General features: G+C 37.7%; 1 protein-coding gene across 1 annotated transcript in view; it reads right to left on the bottom strand.

Moving 5' to 3' along the window:
- Positions 1–15,224, bottom strand: part of BAZ1A (bromodomain adjacent to zinc finger domain, 1A) — a 106,474-nt gene that overhangs the window by 57,439 nt on the left and 33,811 nt on the right. The window contains 3 exon segments of the mRNA XM_014538620.1: positions 2,958–3,045; positions 4,454–4,555; positions 8,225–8,368. Of these exon segments, the coding sequence (XP_014394106.1) occupies positions 2,958–3,045; positions 4,454–4,555; positions 8,225–8,368 (334 nt within the window).

Genomic DNA, 15,224 nt, shown 5'->3' on the forward strand with positions numbered 1-15,224 from the left:
GTCCCACGTAACCTAAGGACTGCCTGTAATCTATCTTGGTCTCTAGTGATTACTAATCTATTTTTTCATTTATTTTCTTTTGATGTAACATTTAGATATAATGAAATGCATCAATCTTTAGCATACAATCACTGATTTATGATGCATGTAATACATCTCCCTTACCCATTCTATTGCTTTTTTACTTAGATTTAGCATTTATCGCAATGTGTGTTAAATATTTCTCTCTTTTTATATGTGTGCTCCAAAAATACTTTATTTATAAAACCAGGCAGCTAGCAGGTATTTGCCCACTGGTGCTAGTTTGCCAACCCTTGATCTGGTGACAAATATTACTACCATCACTTGAGGAAGACAGAAGTGAAGCCCCAAAAGGTTATTTTACTTACTTACCCAAGGTATCATAGATAAATTACAGAATGTGAATTCAAATTAGTACTAGTCAAATTTATTTTAAAATATATCAACTAGTAATCTATCTATATATATAAAAGGCTAAAGTGTTCATCCATCTGACCAGTAGCTATGACGTGCACTGACCACCAGGGGGCAGATGCTCAATGCAGGAGCTACCATGACATGCACTGGCCATTTAAAAATAAACGGCACCAGACAAACCAATACGTGGCTTCCCCCAAGTGGGACACAGGCACCACCACCACCCCAGAGTGACACCCCACCAAATTGCAGCCAACACTGCCAAGACCCCACGGCACAAAATGCGGCCCACAGCCCAGCCCAGCCTAGAAAGGGTTGCTGTGGGCTGCTGTGGGCGCCTCGTAATGACGTCATGTAGCAACGCCCAGCCTCCTCTCCCTAGTGACTAGCCTCCTTGCAGTTTCTTCAGCCCAGGAACACAACTTGCTTTATAGCCAGTGCAAACATTTACAGTTTAACCATATGTTTGTGAAGCATTTTCTCATGCCTCATCTCATTTTATCCTCATAGAAGTCCTGGAGTAGGTAGATTGGAGACTTGGTAGAATCCTATTTTCTTTTCATTAGGCGGAAAATGGAGATTTAGAAAGTCTAGAAACTTGATCCGACTGAAAAGTAAGAAATGGTGGACCTTGAAAATGACTGCTGCAGTTAAATATTTTACCCTTTGTTCTCCCTGCACGATCTATAATAATAATCTGCTTTGTATTGATATTTACTGCTGTGTTGCTGACAATTACCTGAAAGAGAAGTTGGGGTGCTTCACTGGGCTGGAAAAAGTTTAGCTACATCAGAAAGCAGGTCTAATTAAGCAAGTTTATTCTATATTGACACTTCTATTATAGAGAAAAGGCAAATAGCAATATTAAAGTATTTCTTCTAATTAATTTCCTTTCAATGTGCATGAATCCGTGAACCGGGACACTAGTAGTAATATAAAAAATAAAGTAATTTAATCATTCACCATCTTTTTTTAGTATTTTGATAAATGAATTTTATTTTTTAATTTTTTATTAAATTTAATAAAAAATTTATTGGTCAATATGATCATATAGGCATCAGGTGTGGGTCTCTATATTACAAAATCTGTATATTGTACCATGTGTTCACCTCCCAAAGTTAAATCTTGTTTGGTCACCATATATTAGGACCCCCTTCTCCCCCCCACTCCCTTCCCTCTGGCAACACCACAGTGCTGCTTGTGTTTTTCTCATTCTAAAGAATTAGTTTTACCATTTAACTTTTTACTCAGTGTACAATGTGAGGTTTATAAACTTTATTTGTCCTCCTTTAACAGTTATGAATAAATTATAATCTTAGTATTGGTCTCTGATGTTCTTTTTATTATATATATTGTTTTCCTATCTAGTAGGATCTATTTCAGCATTGTTCTTTGATCTATTTTTGTGAGCCATAACCACACTATTAGAAAATTATAGTTACCCCACCCCCACAACCTTTCCTTTTCCAAGTTTTCCTTCTATTCTCACCTGGTTAATCATTTTTATCAGGAAAAAAAGTGGTAGTACCTATACCATGTAGCAATTCTAGAAATTGCAAAAACAGTATTTAATCCAATCCTATATAATAAAAGGGTAACATGCAAATCGACCAAACGGCAGAACAACCAGTTGCTATGATACGCACTGACCACCAGGGGGCAGATGCTCAACGCAGGAGCTGTCCCCTGGTGGTCAGTGCACTCCCACAGGGGAGCGCCACTCAGCCACAAGCCGGGCTGATGGCTGGCGAGTGCAGCGGCAGGAGCCTATCCCGCCTCCGTGGCAGTGCCAAGGATGTCCAATTGTGGCTTAGTGGGGAGTGGGCCTAAGCCATCAGTTGGATATCCCCCAAGGACTCCCGAACTGCTAAAGGGCGCAGGCCGGGCTGAGGGGACACACCCCCGCCCGAGTGCATGAATATCATGCATCGGGCCTCTAGTATGTAAAGAAAATTACTAAAAATTGGCTCTAGGTAAAAAGAGCTATTTTTAACCAATTTTGAATGAACATTTCTGCAATAACTTTACCAGTGGCCCGGTGCACGGATTTGTGCACACTGAAAGGAAATTAATTAGAAGGTGGACAGCTGGACAGGACTGGGCGAGACAGGCTGGACATGCCCTGGAGCCAACCTCCCGCGGTCTCTCCCCTTCTGGCCGCACCTGGGGTGGTGCTGCGGCTCAAAGGGCATCTGCAGTCACCGCAGCTTGGCAATAAACCAGACTCAGGCCGACAGTGCCCCAGCAACAACACAACCCATGGCCAAAGGTGGAATCACATGGTACTGCAAGGAACTGGCCTCCCTCCTCTCTGGTTCCCAGGTGTGCCTCCCGAGAACCGCTGCTGCCAAGTCACCGCAGCTTGGCAGCTCCTGCATTGAGTGTCTGCCCCCTGGTGGTCAGTGTGCGTCATACCTACTGGCCAGTCGGATGGTTGCTTAGCCTATATATATAACAATCACACTATCCATTTCTCCTTTTTTCTTCTTTCTAACAAATAATTACACTGTTCTAATTACCTTAATTTTAATGACTCCATCTTGTGTTTCACAGTGTTGCTTTAGAAAAAGCTTTAGTTTATCACGAGAAAATAGGTGTTTTCTCCGGCTAACAGGGAAAAAAGGAGAGGAAAGTGTTAGGATCAAAGAATTCAATCTGAACTTCATAATCTCTGTAAATCCATAACCTCAATTTCAAGCCTAGGAAAATGACATTTCATTTTCTAAGAGTATTTATGTAGAAGTAGCAAGAAACTTTATACAGAAGTACTTAGTAGAATGTTATAACATCTACTTGATTGGATCTATTATAAAAGTCCATTAAAATAGTATATGCATTTATTGCTTAGGAACCACTTAGAAATAAACCGCAAGGAAAATATACTACTAAGAGAAAACCAAATCTTATAAAATTAGATGATCATTCCTACAAGTTATCACCATTAAAATTCTTTAAAAAATTAAAATCAGCAGTCTTTATCAGTAACACTAGGTAAATCAACATTCAAATGGATATTGTGAATAGAGTAGGACATGGGTTTTATCAAATTCTAAAATATTTTGTGTTTAAACTTCATATGGCAGCCAACATATTCATGGGATTAGAATGAAAGAGAATTAGAATTTTTAAAATTCAAATAATATACTATTTTTTATTCTCCCTTGCTCCCAAATTAAAAAAGAGTTACTACAACAGTAACAAAAACCACAACAAAACAAAAAAAAATGACACACAAGAATTTCTGGAAAGTTTCTGGAATAATGATTTAATTCAATTCAATGTCTTCCTTTCAAGAAAAAGCCACATTAAAAGCTTCTATGAGTAAATAAACTATTAAAAAGTTTTTAAGTGAAAGGCCCTCCCAAAAATATTATCACTTTTCTTCAAACACACGAGTATATATGGGACAAAAGGATGAGAAAATAAGTAAAAGCACTTTACATCAAACAAAATGCAAGATGGACTCCTATGTGGCGAGTTGATAGTAGGCTGATAATATCAACTTATTCAGATGACTAAGAGCCTAACCTCAGCAGGCAAAAATAGGAATTTTCCCTATGTGCAGTGCTGATTCTTTTGTTAACCACTCATTACCTCTCTTTTTTTTGATTAGGTCTCAAAGAGGAATTTTTAAAGATACTCAATTATTTAACTTTCTTAAGAAATGAGAAAAGACTGATCAGATGCTTGTATCTAATGAAGAAATTATTACAAATGTGACTGACATATTTTTAAGCACCATCAAATTTCTCAGCTTTGAAAATTGAGTTCTCTCATGAGAAGTACTTCATAAATAGCATCCTTCATAATTTCTTAGATGTGAAGACTATTTACAAATCTAAATAAAGGGCTCATGGAGTCCATTAAGATTCATGTTATCAACCTATGAGCATATAAATGTACATTTATTTAAAAAAAAAGAAGCAACTGCTTCCAAGTTGTTTTATATCAAATCTTCTTAACCTACCATAATTATACTACTTTAAAGCAGCACAGAAAAGATACTGAATTTTACCTGATTTGTGTGGCTTTAACAATAGCACACTCAAATAATTCTTTTTTAGTGGCTTGCACCTTGTACTTGAATAATAAGGGATCAATTGCATCTCGTTTCTTCCTAAAAAGAGTAGAGATATAAATTGGTTAATAATTTATTTGGAAAGGTGAGGTTTTAAATAGAAATCTAGTTCCTAAGAACATACTATAACAGAACCTAAAATATTTTTAAAAAATATATTTTATTGATTTTTTACAGAGAGGAAGGGAGAGGGACAGAGAGTCAGAAACATCGAGAGAGAAACATCAATCAGCTGCCTCCTGCACACCTCCTACTGGGGATGTGCCCATAACCCAGGTACATGCCCTTGACCGGAATCGAACCTGGGACCTTTCAGTCCGCAGGCCGACGCTCTATTCACTGAGCCAAACCAGTTAGGGCCTAAAATATTTTTATATTTTCTTTTATTTTAATCTTCACCCAAAGATTTTTTCCATTGATCTTCAGAGAGAGCTTGAAGGGAGGGAGAAAGAGAGAGAAGGAGGGAAGGAGGAATAAAGGAATGATGGGAAGAAGAGATATGTGAGAGAGATACATCGATTGGTTGTCTCCTGCACTCTCCCAGACTGGGACAGGGATCGAACCTGCTACTGAGGTATGTGTCCTTGACCGGGAATGGAACCCCCGAGATGCTTTGGTCCCTGGGCCAATGCTCTAACCACTGAGAAAAAACTGGCCAGGGCTGTGTATTTTAATTTTAACTAGAATTTTAAATGTTACTGATATTCCTTACCATTCTATTAGCCAGAATAGTACAAAGCACTATTTTGTTAGGTAGATACTCTAATTTCTCATTCGATAAAATTTTCCTTGGGTGAAGAAAATAGTTAGAGATGACTTAGCACAAAGTACCCAGTTTAGTTTAAATTAATAAACAAACAAATAGCTCTTATATTTGCTTTTAAACTTTCCTCTTCATAGCTTTGTAATTCAAGAACAAAAGTAGAGATAATGTAGTTTATCCTATTTTAAGAATTGGCAAAGAAGTACACATTTAAAACCTCCACTCCCATCAACTTATCTTTTCTTCACTTTGAGGGTGTATTCATTCATTCATTCATTCATTCAGTTATAAGTTTCAACATGCTACAATATGGATGTACTTTAAAAAATAATATGAAGTGAAATAAGCCAGACACAAAAGAACAAATATTGTATGATCCCACTTATATGAAAATATGTAATTAATGCCACTAAATTATACATTTAAAATGGTTAAAATGGCAAGTGATTATGTTATACATGTTCTCTCTCTTTCTCTCCATCTGCCTCACCTTTTCTCCCACAAAATGCTGGTGATCATTTTGAGCACCTAGGCTTATTTCCAATATCCTGCTTTAGTATATCTTGCAGGTATTATGAACTATGTGATACTTTTCTAACTCAACTTCTATTTCTCCTCAATGATATAAGAATATGACTACCTATCCTTATAGAATGGGTCTGAGAAATAAATAAGACAACATATGTGGGTGCTGTTACACAGTTTAACTCATGGAAAATGCCACCTACTAAAACATAAGAAAATCCAGATTACATTTTGTTTGGAGGGAACAACCAAGAAGTAAATCACTTAAGTTAGGGAATTAATAGAAATAACTCAACAGATGCTCTGGCTGGTGACGCTCAGTGGTCAGGCATCGGCCCAAGCACCAAAGGATTTCAGTTCGATTCTGTCAAGGGCGAGTACCTGGGCTACAGGTTCGATTCCAGGCCCCATCTGGGCATGTGTGGGAGGCAACCAATCAATGTGTCTCTCTCACATTGATGTTTCTTTCTCTTCTTTTTTCTCTCTTCCTCCCTCCCTTCCACTCTCTCTAAAAATCAATGGAAAAATATCCTTGGGTGAGGATTAACAACAACAACAACAAAAAATAGCTCAACAGAGTAAAGGTCCACAGATGTCTATGTTTCACCCTTCCTGATATCTCAGGATATAGCAGTAACAATCTATAAACAACCTGGCATTTTATGATGTTGATGTATAATGAAAGCTCAGATTCTTTGAGAATCACAAACTGGTTAAAAATATCTATGACTAAATAATAGACCAGCTTACTCATTTTTCCTATATCAAGTGTTTATTCCTATGGCTAAATCCAGTTACACTTTGTAATGAGCTTGTTATAAGTGGCACAAGTGAGATTGACCAATAGAAATACTCCTCTAAATGCTACATATAACAGGCAAAATATTCACTTACTAATTGGGATTCTGAATTAATTTGCTTTGTACTCAAGGTAAGAAATTAGCCACAAAATATGTAGGTAGCTCTTATTCAAATCTAAAAAGAAGGGAAAGGACATTAATGCACCGAATAAGAGAGTGCCAAACCTAAGAAGCTAGACATTCCCCATCTCAAAACACGTAAAAGAATTAGAAGAGTATAGTAAAAGTTACTATAAAATAATCTTAAATAAATTATTTTAAAAAGAAAAAAATAGATAAACAAATGCTTACCACATTTAAACATCAATTTAAAAAATATCTTTTACATACAAAATCTGTATTTAACTGTTCAAGACTTATCTAATATATAACTAAATCTAAGGGTTACAATCTTTGTGATAGTCCAAAAAAAAAAAAAATCACATGAACTACTTTCAGAGTTGCTAAAGAACATACATTAACTACCACAATATCCACTAATGTTGCACGCCAAACTATGTATTCAATAAGACACACAGACAAGTGATCTATTAATTTCTTTTTCTGCTTAACAGCAACTCAAGAAAAAAATGAGATGTATCAAAAGACTTATATAGGACCATATCACGTTTCATTCACTCACCCCAAAATCGTTTTTTTTCTGTCAGGCAATGTATTAGTTAGATGACCTCGTGCAAAGCCAATTAACCTTTCTAAGGCTCAGATTCTTGTTAAGTAAAAATAACAATACTCTTTCAGAGCCGACAAACATGCAAATCAAGCACTTTGCACAGTGCCAGGACACAGTAAATGCTCAAATTCTAGCTATGGATACAATAGTTCGAATCAGACAAAACAAGAACTTGAATTACAAGGTTTTGAGGGATAGAACCTGTCACTAGCATTTTCAGGAGCAAAGGAGTTAAAGGAAGTATTTAAGAGTGGCCTCCAGTTTCTTATTTGATTATGGTACTATTCACTGAAAAGAGGGAAGAAAAAGATAAGAAAAGGCTGGAGAAAGCGTTTTTACGTCTGAGATTCCTAAAAGGTAGAGCAGGAACAGAATGAAGCAGTGAAGAATTAGGTAGTTGTAGAGAACAGGAGGGAACTGAGCTAAAACACTTAAGACACTTAATCAATTGAGGACTCAGCAGAGATTTTAAATTTACCTGCAGGGAGTGCTAATCTAGATGTGTGTGTGTGCTTTTTCTCTAAGAGCACTCAGCAGAATAAGGCTGCCAAATGAATGCATTTCAGGAAGTTACAGAATTTCTTTACCACATGTATCATAAAGTGAGTAAGTCTAATAAAGTACAGAATGAATTTCCCCAAGTAAACAAAAGCGGAATGTGTAAATATAATTGAATGAGATGAGCTTCAATTGCTCTTAAGCTGCTAACTAGAGTTAACTACGTTTCAGTTTTATAAACTCTAACACGTTGTGGAAACACATTGTTTAGCTGAATAGTATACCACAATATGACTAGAAAAGAAGAAGGGAGGGATTAAAGAAAAAATTGTTTCAATGGTATGTCATTAGCCAATCTGATATACATTTTAAAATGAATAAAAATCACTTACCTATTTTGAAAAGAACTGTTTTGTGTTTCTGAATCATCACTATCACTGATAATAATAGTTTCTCCATCTACACTACTGACATGTCCATTAGAAAAACCATTCTGATGTGACGGAGGGAGGACTTCCAAAATCCTACACTGTAACCTGAAAGAAAATGATACATTTAAAAATGCAAATAATTTGACATTTTAAAATCAAACATTTCAAATGATGTAATTATTGTGAACTGAAAAGTTATTTTGTTTTATGGAAACTATGACTGATTGATGTAACCAATTTTACAAAAAAGAACATCTGTAACATTCAATTTAAGCAACGGTTGGCTATAATCCTATATAATAAAAGGCTAATATGAAAATTGACCCAACGGCAGAACAACCGGTCACTATGATGCGCACTGACCACCAGGGGGCAGACGCTCAATGCAGCTGCCCCCTGGTGGTCAGTGTGCCAGAAGCCGGACTCACAGGCCTAAGCTGTCAGTTGGGCATCCCCTGAGGGCTCCTGGACTGCGAGAGGGTGCAGGCCGGGCTGAGGGATCCCCCAGTGCACGAATTTCATGCACTGGGCCTCTAGTTTAAAATAATACAAAATTATTTCAAAGGTCAATTTATCAAGATTCTTGGCAATTTTATTTTTAACTAAAGTTACTATTTAGAAAATCAAATTCATAATATCTCATTATACAGATTGGGCCTTAAAAGTTTTTCAAAGCCTCCAATATTTTAAATTCTGAAAATTTCCTGATCACAATCTTTTTCATTCTCACTGTAACATTTTTTTAAACATTTTGATTTTTAGAGAGAGAATAAAGGATGAGAAAGGGAGGGAGGGGGAGAGAGAAAGATTTGTTGGTCCACTTACTTATGTAGCCATTGGTTGACTCTTTTTTTGGCTAATCCTCACCGGAGGATATTTTTTAGAGAGAGTGGAAGGGAGGGAGGGGGGAGAGAGAGAAACACATCTATCGGTTGCCTCCTGCACACTGCCCAGGTCAGGCAGGGATTGGGCCTGCTACCCAGGTACCCTTGACCTGGAATCGAACCTGGACCCTTGGATCCAAGGGCCGATGCTCTAACCATTGAGCAACTGGCCAGAGTGATTGGTCAACTGTGCCCTGACTGGGGATTAAACCCACAACCTTGGCAAATCCGGATGATGCTCTAACCAAAAGCTATGCCGCCAGGGCCTTATTGAAACTTTTGTTGTGATTTCTGATTTCTGGAAAGCTTCCTATTCACTAACTTTATTACCCCTATTTTGGCTTCCCTTACCTTTGCCCACTCTATCTGGGTTTTATGCACTGCAGTTTCAGACTCATTCATCACAATAAAAATATTCCTCAATCCTATTTTACTGTGCTAATTTTCAACTGAAATAATTAAAATGTGGAATATCTATACAATGGAAAAAAATATAGAAATGAAGTACTGATAAATGCTACAGTATGGATAAAGCTTGAAAGCAATATGATAAATGAAAGAAAACAGATGTAAAAGGCCAAACATAGTACATGATCCCATTTATATGAAAAATCAAACAAAATAAAACCAGAATAGGAAAATCCACTGAGACAGGAAGTAGAGGAGTGGTTGCCAGGAACTTGGGGGAATAAAAGGAAGAGTAAGAGATGAGAGCAAAGGGCAGTGGCTGCTAATGGGCCTGGGCTTTCCTTTTGGGATGTAGAAAATGTTCTAAAATTAGTTTCTAGTGATGGCTGTGCAATTCTATGAATATGATAAAAACTATTGAACTATACGTTTTAAATGCGTAAATTTTATGGTATGTGGAATACATCTCAACTTGTTAAATAAACACCATCACAAGTAAAAGCAGGGTATAATAAGGAGAGAGAGAAAACGCGTGCATTGCTGGAATTGTATCTATGGCACTTCTACAACTCTTAGGCAATCCAGAGGTTTTATTAATATCTTAAGCACATATATCAGTATATTACCAATGGGTAAATTTCTATTTTCTAGAGAAAAAAGTAGCTCAAGAATAGAAAATTTGCTCACTGTATCATTCATTTGGTCATCTCCTGCCATAAAAAAGTTTTTATATACTAGTATTGTGGGCTTTCACCAACCCCATTCTCCTGAGAAATTCATTTTTCCCATACCCCACCTTCTTTCATATAGTAGCTACTAGTAGAGCTGTCATATTCCCACAAGACCCTGGTCATAGTTAGTTGATACTGGGTGGGCACCTTGAGCTAAGCCAGTACATCTTTTCTAAGATTTTAAAATCTGGAAACTAAAAAGTAAAAATCAGTTTCCCTGCTATCATGGAATCTATAAATTTCTGGTCCTGTTGGCACCCAGGGTCCCTGCCGCATGGAGTGGGCCAGTATGCAGTGAGAGAAAAGAAAGCCTACAAAGGAGAAGAGAGGAGAGATGGCAAAGGTACTACTAGAGGTAATCAGTTCTCTTATTCTTGTTCTTCATTAGATGTAGCTACACCTTACCATGTCAGGATTAGCTGGTTAATCTTTCCTTTGATTCAATAAACTGATAATTTACCCTTTTGCATGTTTTTTCAAAATGAATTTTTGTCACAGCCCAAATAAACAGAATCATACAATTCCAGAAAGACAGAGTTGGTTTGTTAGAGTTGGTTCATTGTGGGAAGCTGGTGGATTTTAATAAGGTAATAGCACTTTTCATTTCTGTACATTGTAGAATACGCTTCTATTCTCTTTCAGGAGAACAATCTTTAGTATCCTCTACAACATCTAATATTGCTGTCAGGTACAGAGAGAATCAGGACTACGGATTTCCTATTAGGAACTCTGCACTACACCCAAACAGAAGAAAGCAACTGGTTCTACAGCACCCAAGTTTAAGAATAAGCAAAATGTTGACATGTGGAATTCAAAGCACTCAAAACATCTTATCTTTGCCCTTCATTCATTTCCTCTCACTCTGAGACTTATACAGGTTAAATTATAAGTATCATGTATGGCTCCTTTATAATTTGCTCTTAAAAAAGAATTTTGAAGAGAGACTCATATTATTAACAGCAGTAATGAAAGTGGGGACACTCCTATTGATTTTACAGAAATAAAAAAGATCACAAGAAAATACTATGAACCATTATATGCTGATAAATTGGATAACCTAGGTGAAATGGACAAATTCTTAGAAACACACAAACTATCATAATTGACTCAAGAAGAAATAGATAATCTAAAGAGATCTATAACTAGCAAGTATATTGAATCAGTAATCTAAAACCTCCCAATAAAAATTTTTTAAAAAGCCTAGGCTCTGCCTGATGTAGCTCAGTGGGTTGGAGTGTCAACCCATACACCGAAACGTTGTGGGTTTGATCCCTAGTCAGGACACATACCTAGATTGCGTGTTCAACCCCTGGTCAAGGCGCTTACAAGAGGTAGCCGATGAATGTTTCGCTCTTACATTGCTCGCTCTCTCTTTCTCTCCCTCCCTTACCCTCTCTCTTAAAAAAAAAAAAAAAAGCCCAGGACCAGGACCATATGGCTTCACTGGTAAAATTACTAAGTATTTAGACAATCAATACTAATTCTTCCCCAAATCTTCCAAAATACTGAAGAGGAGAGAACCCTTCTTAACTCATTCTTAAAGACTAACATTACCCTGATTCACAAATAAGACAAAGACATGGCAGAACATGTAGAGAACTCTTATAACTCTACAGAAAACACACAATCCAACTCAAAAATGGGCAAAGAACCCAAACAAACATTTATTTTCTTTTTTTTTTAAATTTTTTAAAAAAAATATATTTTATTGATTTTTTTACAGAGAGGAAGGGAGAGAGATAGAGAGTTAGAAACATCGATCAGCTGCCTCCTGCACATCTCCCACTGGGGATGTGCCCGAAACCCAGGTACATGCCCTTGACCGGAATCGAACCTGGGACCTTTCAGTCCGCAGGCCGACGCTCTATCCACTGAGCCAAACCGGTTTCGGCTTATTTTCTTTTTTAAAAATGTTTTTATTGATCTTTAGAGAGAGAGAAAGGGACAGGGGGAGAGAGAGAGAGAAACATCAATGATGAGAATCATTGATCAGCTTGCCTCCTACTTGTTCCCAACTGGGGATCGAGCCGGCAACCCAGGCATGTGCCCTGTCCAGGAACTGAACTAGTGACCTCTTGGTGCATGGGTTGACGCTCAACCACTGAGCTACACTGGCTGGGCCTGAACAGACATTTCTCCCAAAAGATACAAAGGGCAATAAATACATTAAAAGATGTTCAGGATCTTAGTCATACTGGGAATACAAAATCAAAACTGCAGTGAGATACTATTTCATACCCACTATCATGACTATTGAAAGAAAATTTTTTTTAAAAAAAGGAAAATGGCCCTGGTTGGTTTGGCTCAGTGAATAGAGCGCTGGCCTGCGGACTGAAGGGTCCCAGGTTTGATTCTGATCAAGGGCACATACTCGGGTTGCAGGCTCGATCCTCAGTAGGGGGCGTGCAGGAGGCAGCTAATCAATGATTCCCTTTCATTATTGATATTTCTATCTCTCTCTCCCTTTCCCTTCCTCTCTGAAATAAAAATATATTTTTAAAAAAATAAAAAATGATTAATTGTGGGTAAGGATGTAGAGAAACTGTAATCCTTGTGCACTACTCATGGGGATGTAAAATGGTGCAGCACTGTGGAAAACAATATGGCGGTTCCTAAAAAGATTAAACACAGAATTATCATATGACCTGGCTATTCCACTTCTAGGTATATGACCATAAGAACTGAAAAGGGGAACTCAACAGATACTTGTACACCAATGTTCATAACAGCATTATTCACAACTAGAGGCCTCGTGCACAAAATTTGTGCACTTGTGGGTGTCCCTCAGCCCGGCCTGTGCCCTCTTGCAGTCTGGGAGCCTTGGGGGATGTCTGACTGCTGGCTTAGGCCCGCTCCTCAGTCAGACATCCTTAGCACTGCTGCAGAGGTGGGAGAGGCTCCCGCCACTGCTGCTGCGTTTGCCAGCTGTGAGCCCAACTCAGGGCTTCTGGCTGAGCGGAACTCCCCCTGTGGGAGCGCACTGACCACCAGGGGCAGCTCCTGCATTGAGCATCTTCCCCCTGGTGGTCAGTGTGCTTCACAGCGACTGGTAGTTCCACTGTTTGGTCGATTTGCATATTAGCCTTTTATTATATAGGAGGATAGCCAAAAAGTAGAAACAACTCAAGTGCCCATCAACAGATAAATAAAATGTGGTATGTATACATACCATGGAATATTATTCAGCCATAAAAGGCTAATAATACATGCTACAACATGGATGAAGCTTGAAAACATTATGCTCATTGAAATAAGCCAAACACAAAAGAACATATGTTGTATGAATCCACTTATCTGAAGTATCTAGAATAGACAAATTCATAGAAACAGAAAGTAGAATAAAAGTTAACAGGTGCTGGAATGAGGGAAAAATGGTAACTTATTGCTTAATGGGTACAGAGATTCTGCTTGGGATGATGAAGAAGTTCTGGAAATAGTAATGATGGTCACAGAACACTGTGAATGTACTTAATGCCACTGAATTATACACTTAAAAGGGTCACAATGGTAAATTTTACATTATGTTATTTAAAAAAAATTTTTTTGTCCAAAAGTGAAGCTTAATCAGGCTTAGTTACCAAGTCTATATTGGTAGCAAACAGAAATGGTGTCAAAAGAACTGGAGGCTGACTTTCACTACTGGCTGATAGAACTAAACCAGTGTTTCTAAAGAGGAACAATTACAGGAAATTATATCAAAACTTGTTAGGTAATTATGTATTCTAATGATAAAAAGAATCTGTAATTAGTGATATGACCTTCACAAACATATGCAAGGAATCAAATGGACCCACTTTTGAAGCGCCTGGGTATCACATCCAAGGACGGTATTGCTCAGGGTTCCATGAGGAAGCTTTTTAGTGAACCTTTGACAAGGTTCTTCAAGTTAGAAAAAGAGATGGTTTTCCTTGTCAGGGCCTAGGTGAGTCCCCTAAGTTGTAATGGTGGTCACGAGGAAAAAACAAAGTAAATAAGCCTACTCTGGGTGCAGGCATGGTTGATGTGATGCCTAAAATGGTTTGACAGTCCATTGAAGGGAATAGTCTATGACCCTAGTGAGGCTCATAGAGTTACAGTAACTTAAGAACTAACTTATTTCATATCATGGGAAAAATCAATACATGAGGAAAATAAAGTATTCTATATGTATTACTAAAAAGCTACAGTAAATAATGACACTGTAGTATTGGCAAAAGGATAGCCATACAGATAAATGGAAGAGAACAGAGTCCAGAAATAGACCCAAGATTCCATTTATATTTATATTTTGTAAAGGATAAAATTATAAGGACAGAAAACAGATCAGTGGTTGCTAGAGGATAGGAGGTAGGGGCAAGGGTGGACTCCAAAGGGGAACAAAGGAATTTTTGGGGGTAATAAAAATGTTCTTCTATGTCTTATTGTGATGGGTTATGTGACTGTAGGTATAAATGTCAAGAACTATACACATTAAAAAGGGTGACTTTTATCATAAGAAAGTAATGTACTTTAATAAAGATTTATTAGTTTAGACCAGGGGTGGGCAAACTTTTTGGCTCGAGGGCCACAATGGGTTCTTAAACTGGACCGGAGGGCCGGAACAAAAGCATGGATGGAGTGTTTGTGTGAACTAATATAAATTCAAAGTAAACATCATTACATAAAAGGGTACGGTCTTTTTTTTTTTAGTTTTATTCATTTCAAACGGGCCGTAGTTTGCCCACGGCTGGGTTAGACTATCCTATATAATAAAAGAGAAACATGGTAATTAGCCGTACGGCCTCTACCCTTCCCATTGGCTAATCAGTGAGTATATGCAAATTAACTGACAACCAAGATGGCGGCCGGCAGCCATGCACTGAAGCGAACAGGGAGGCTTGCTTGCTCCAGTGATTAGCGGACTCCAACCTTCCCCGCCTGCCTTGCCGGCCTCTCAGCTGCAACTCTAAGCAACTATGT

The sequence above is a fragment of the Myotis brandtii genome, unplaced genomic scaffold (assembly GCF_000412655.1).
Source record: "Myotis brandtii unplaced genomic scaffold, ASM41265v1 scaffold194, whole genome shotgun sequence".
In the NCBI taxonomy this organism is placed as follows: domain Eukaryota; kingdom Metazoa; phylum Chordata; class Mammalia; order Chiroptera; family Vespertilionidae; genus Myotis; species Myotis brandtii.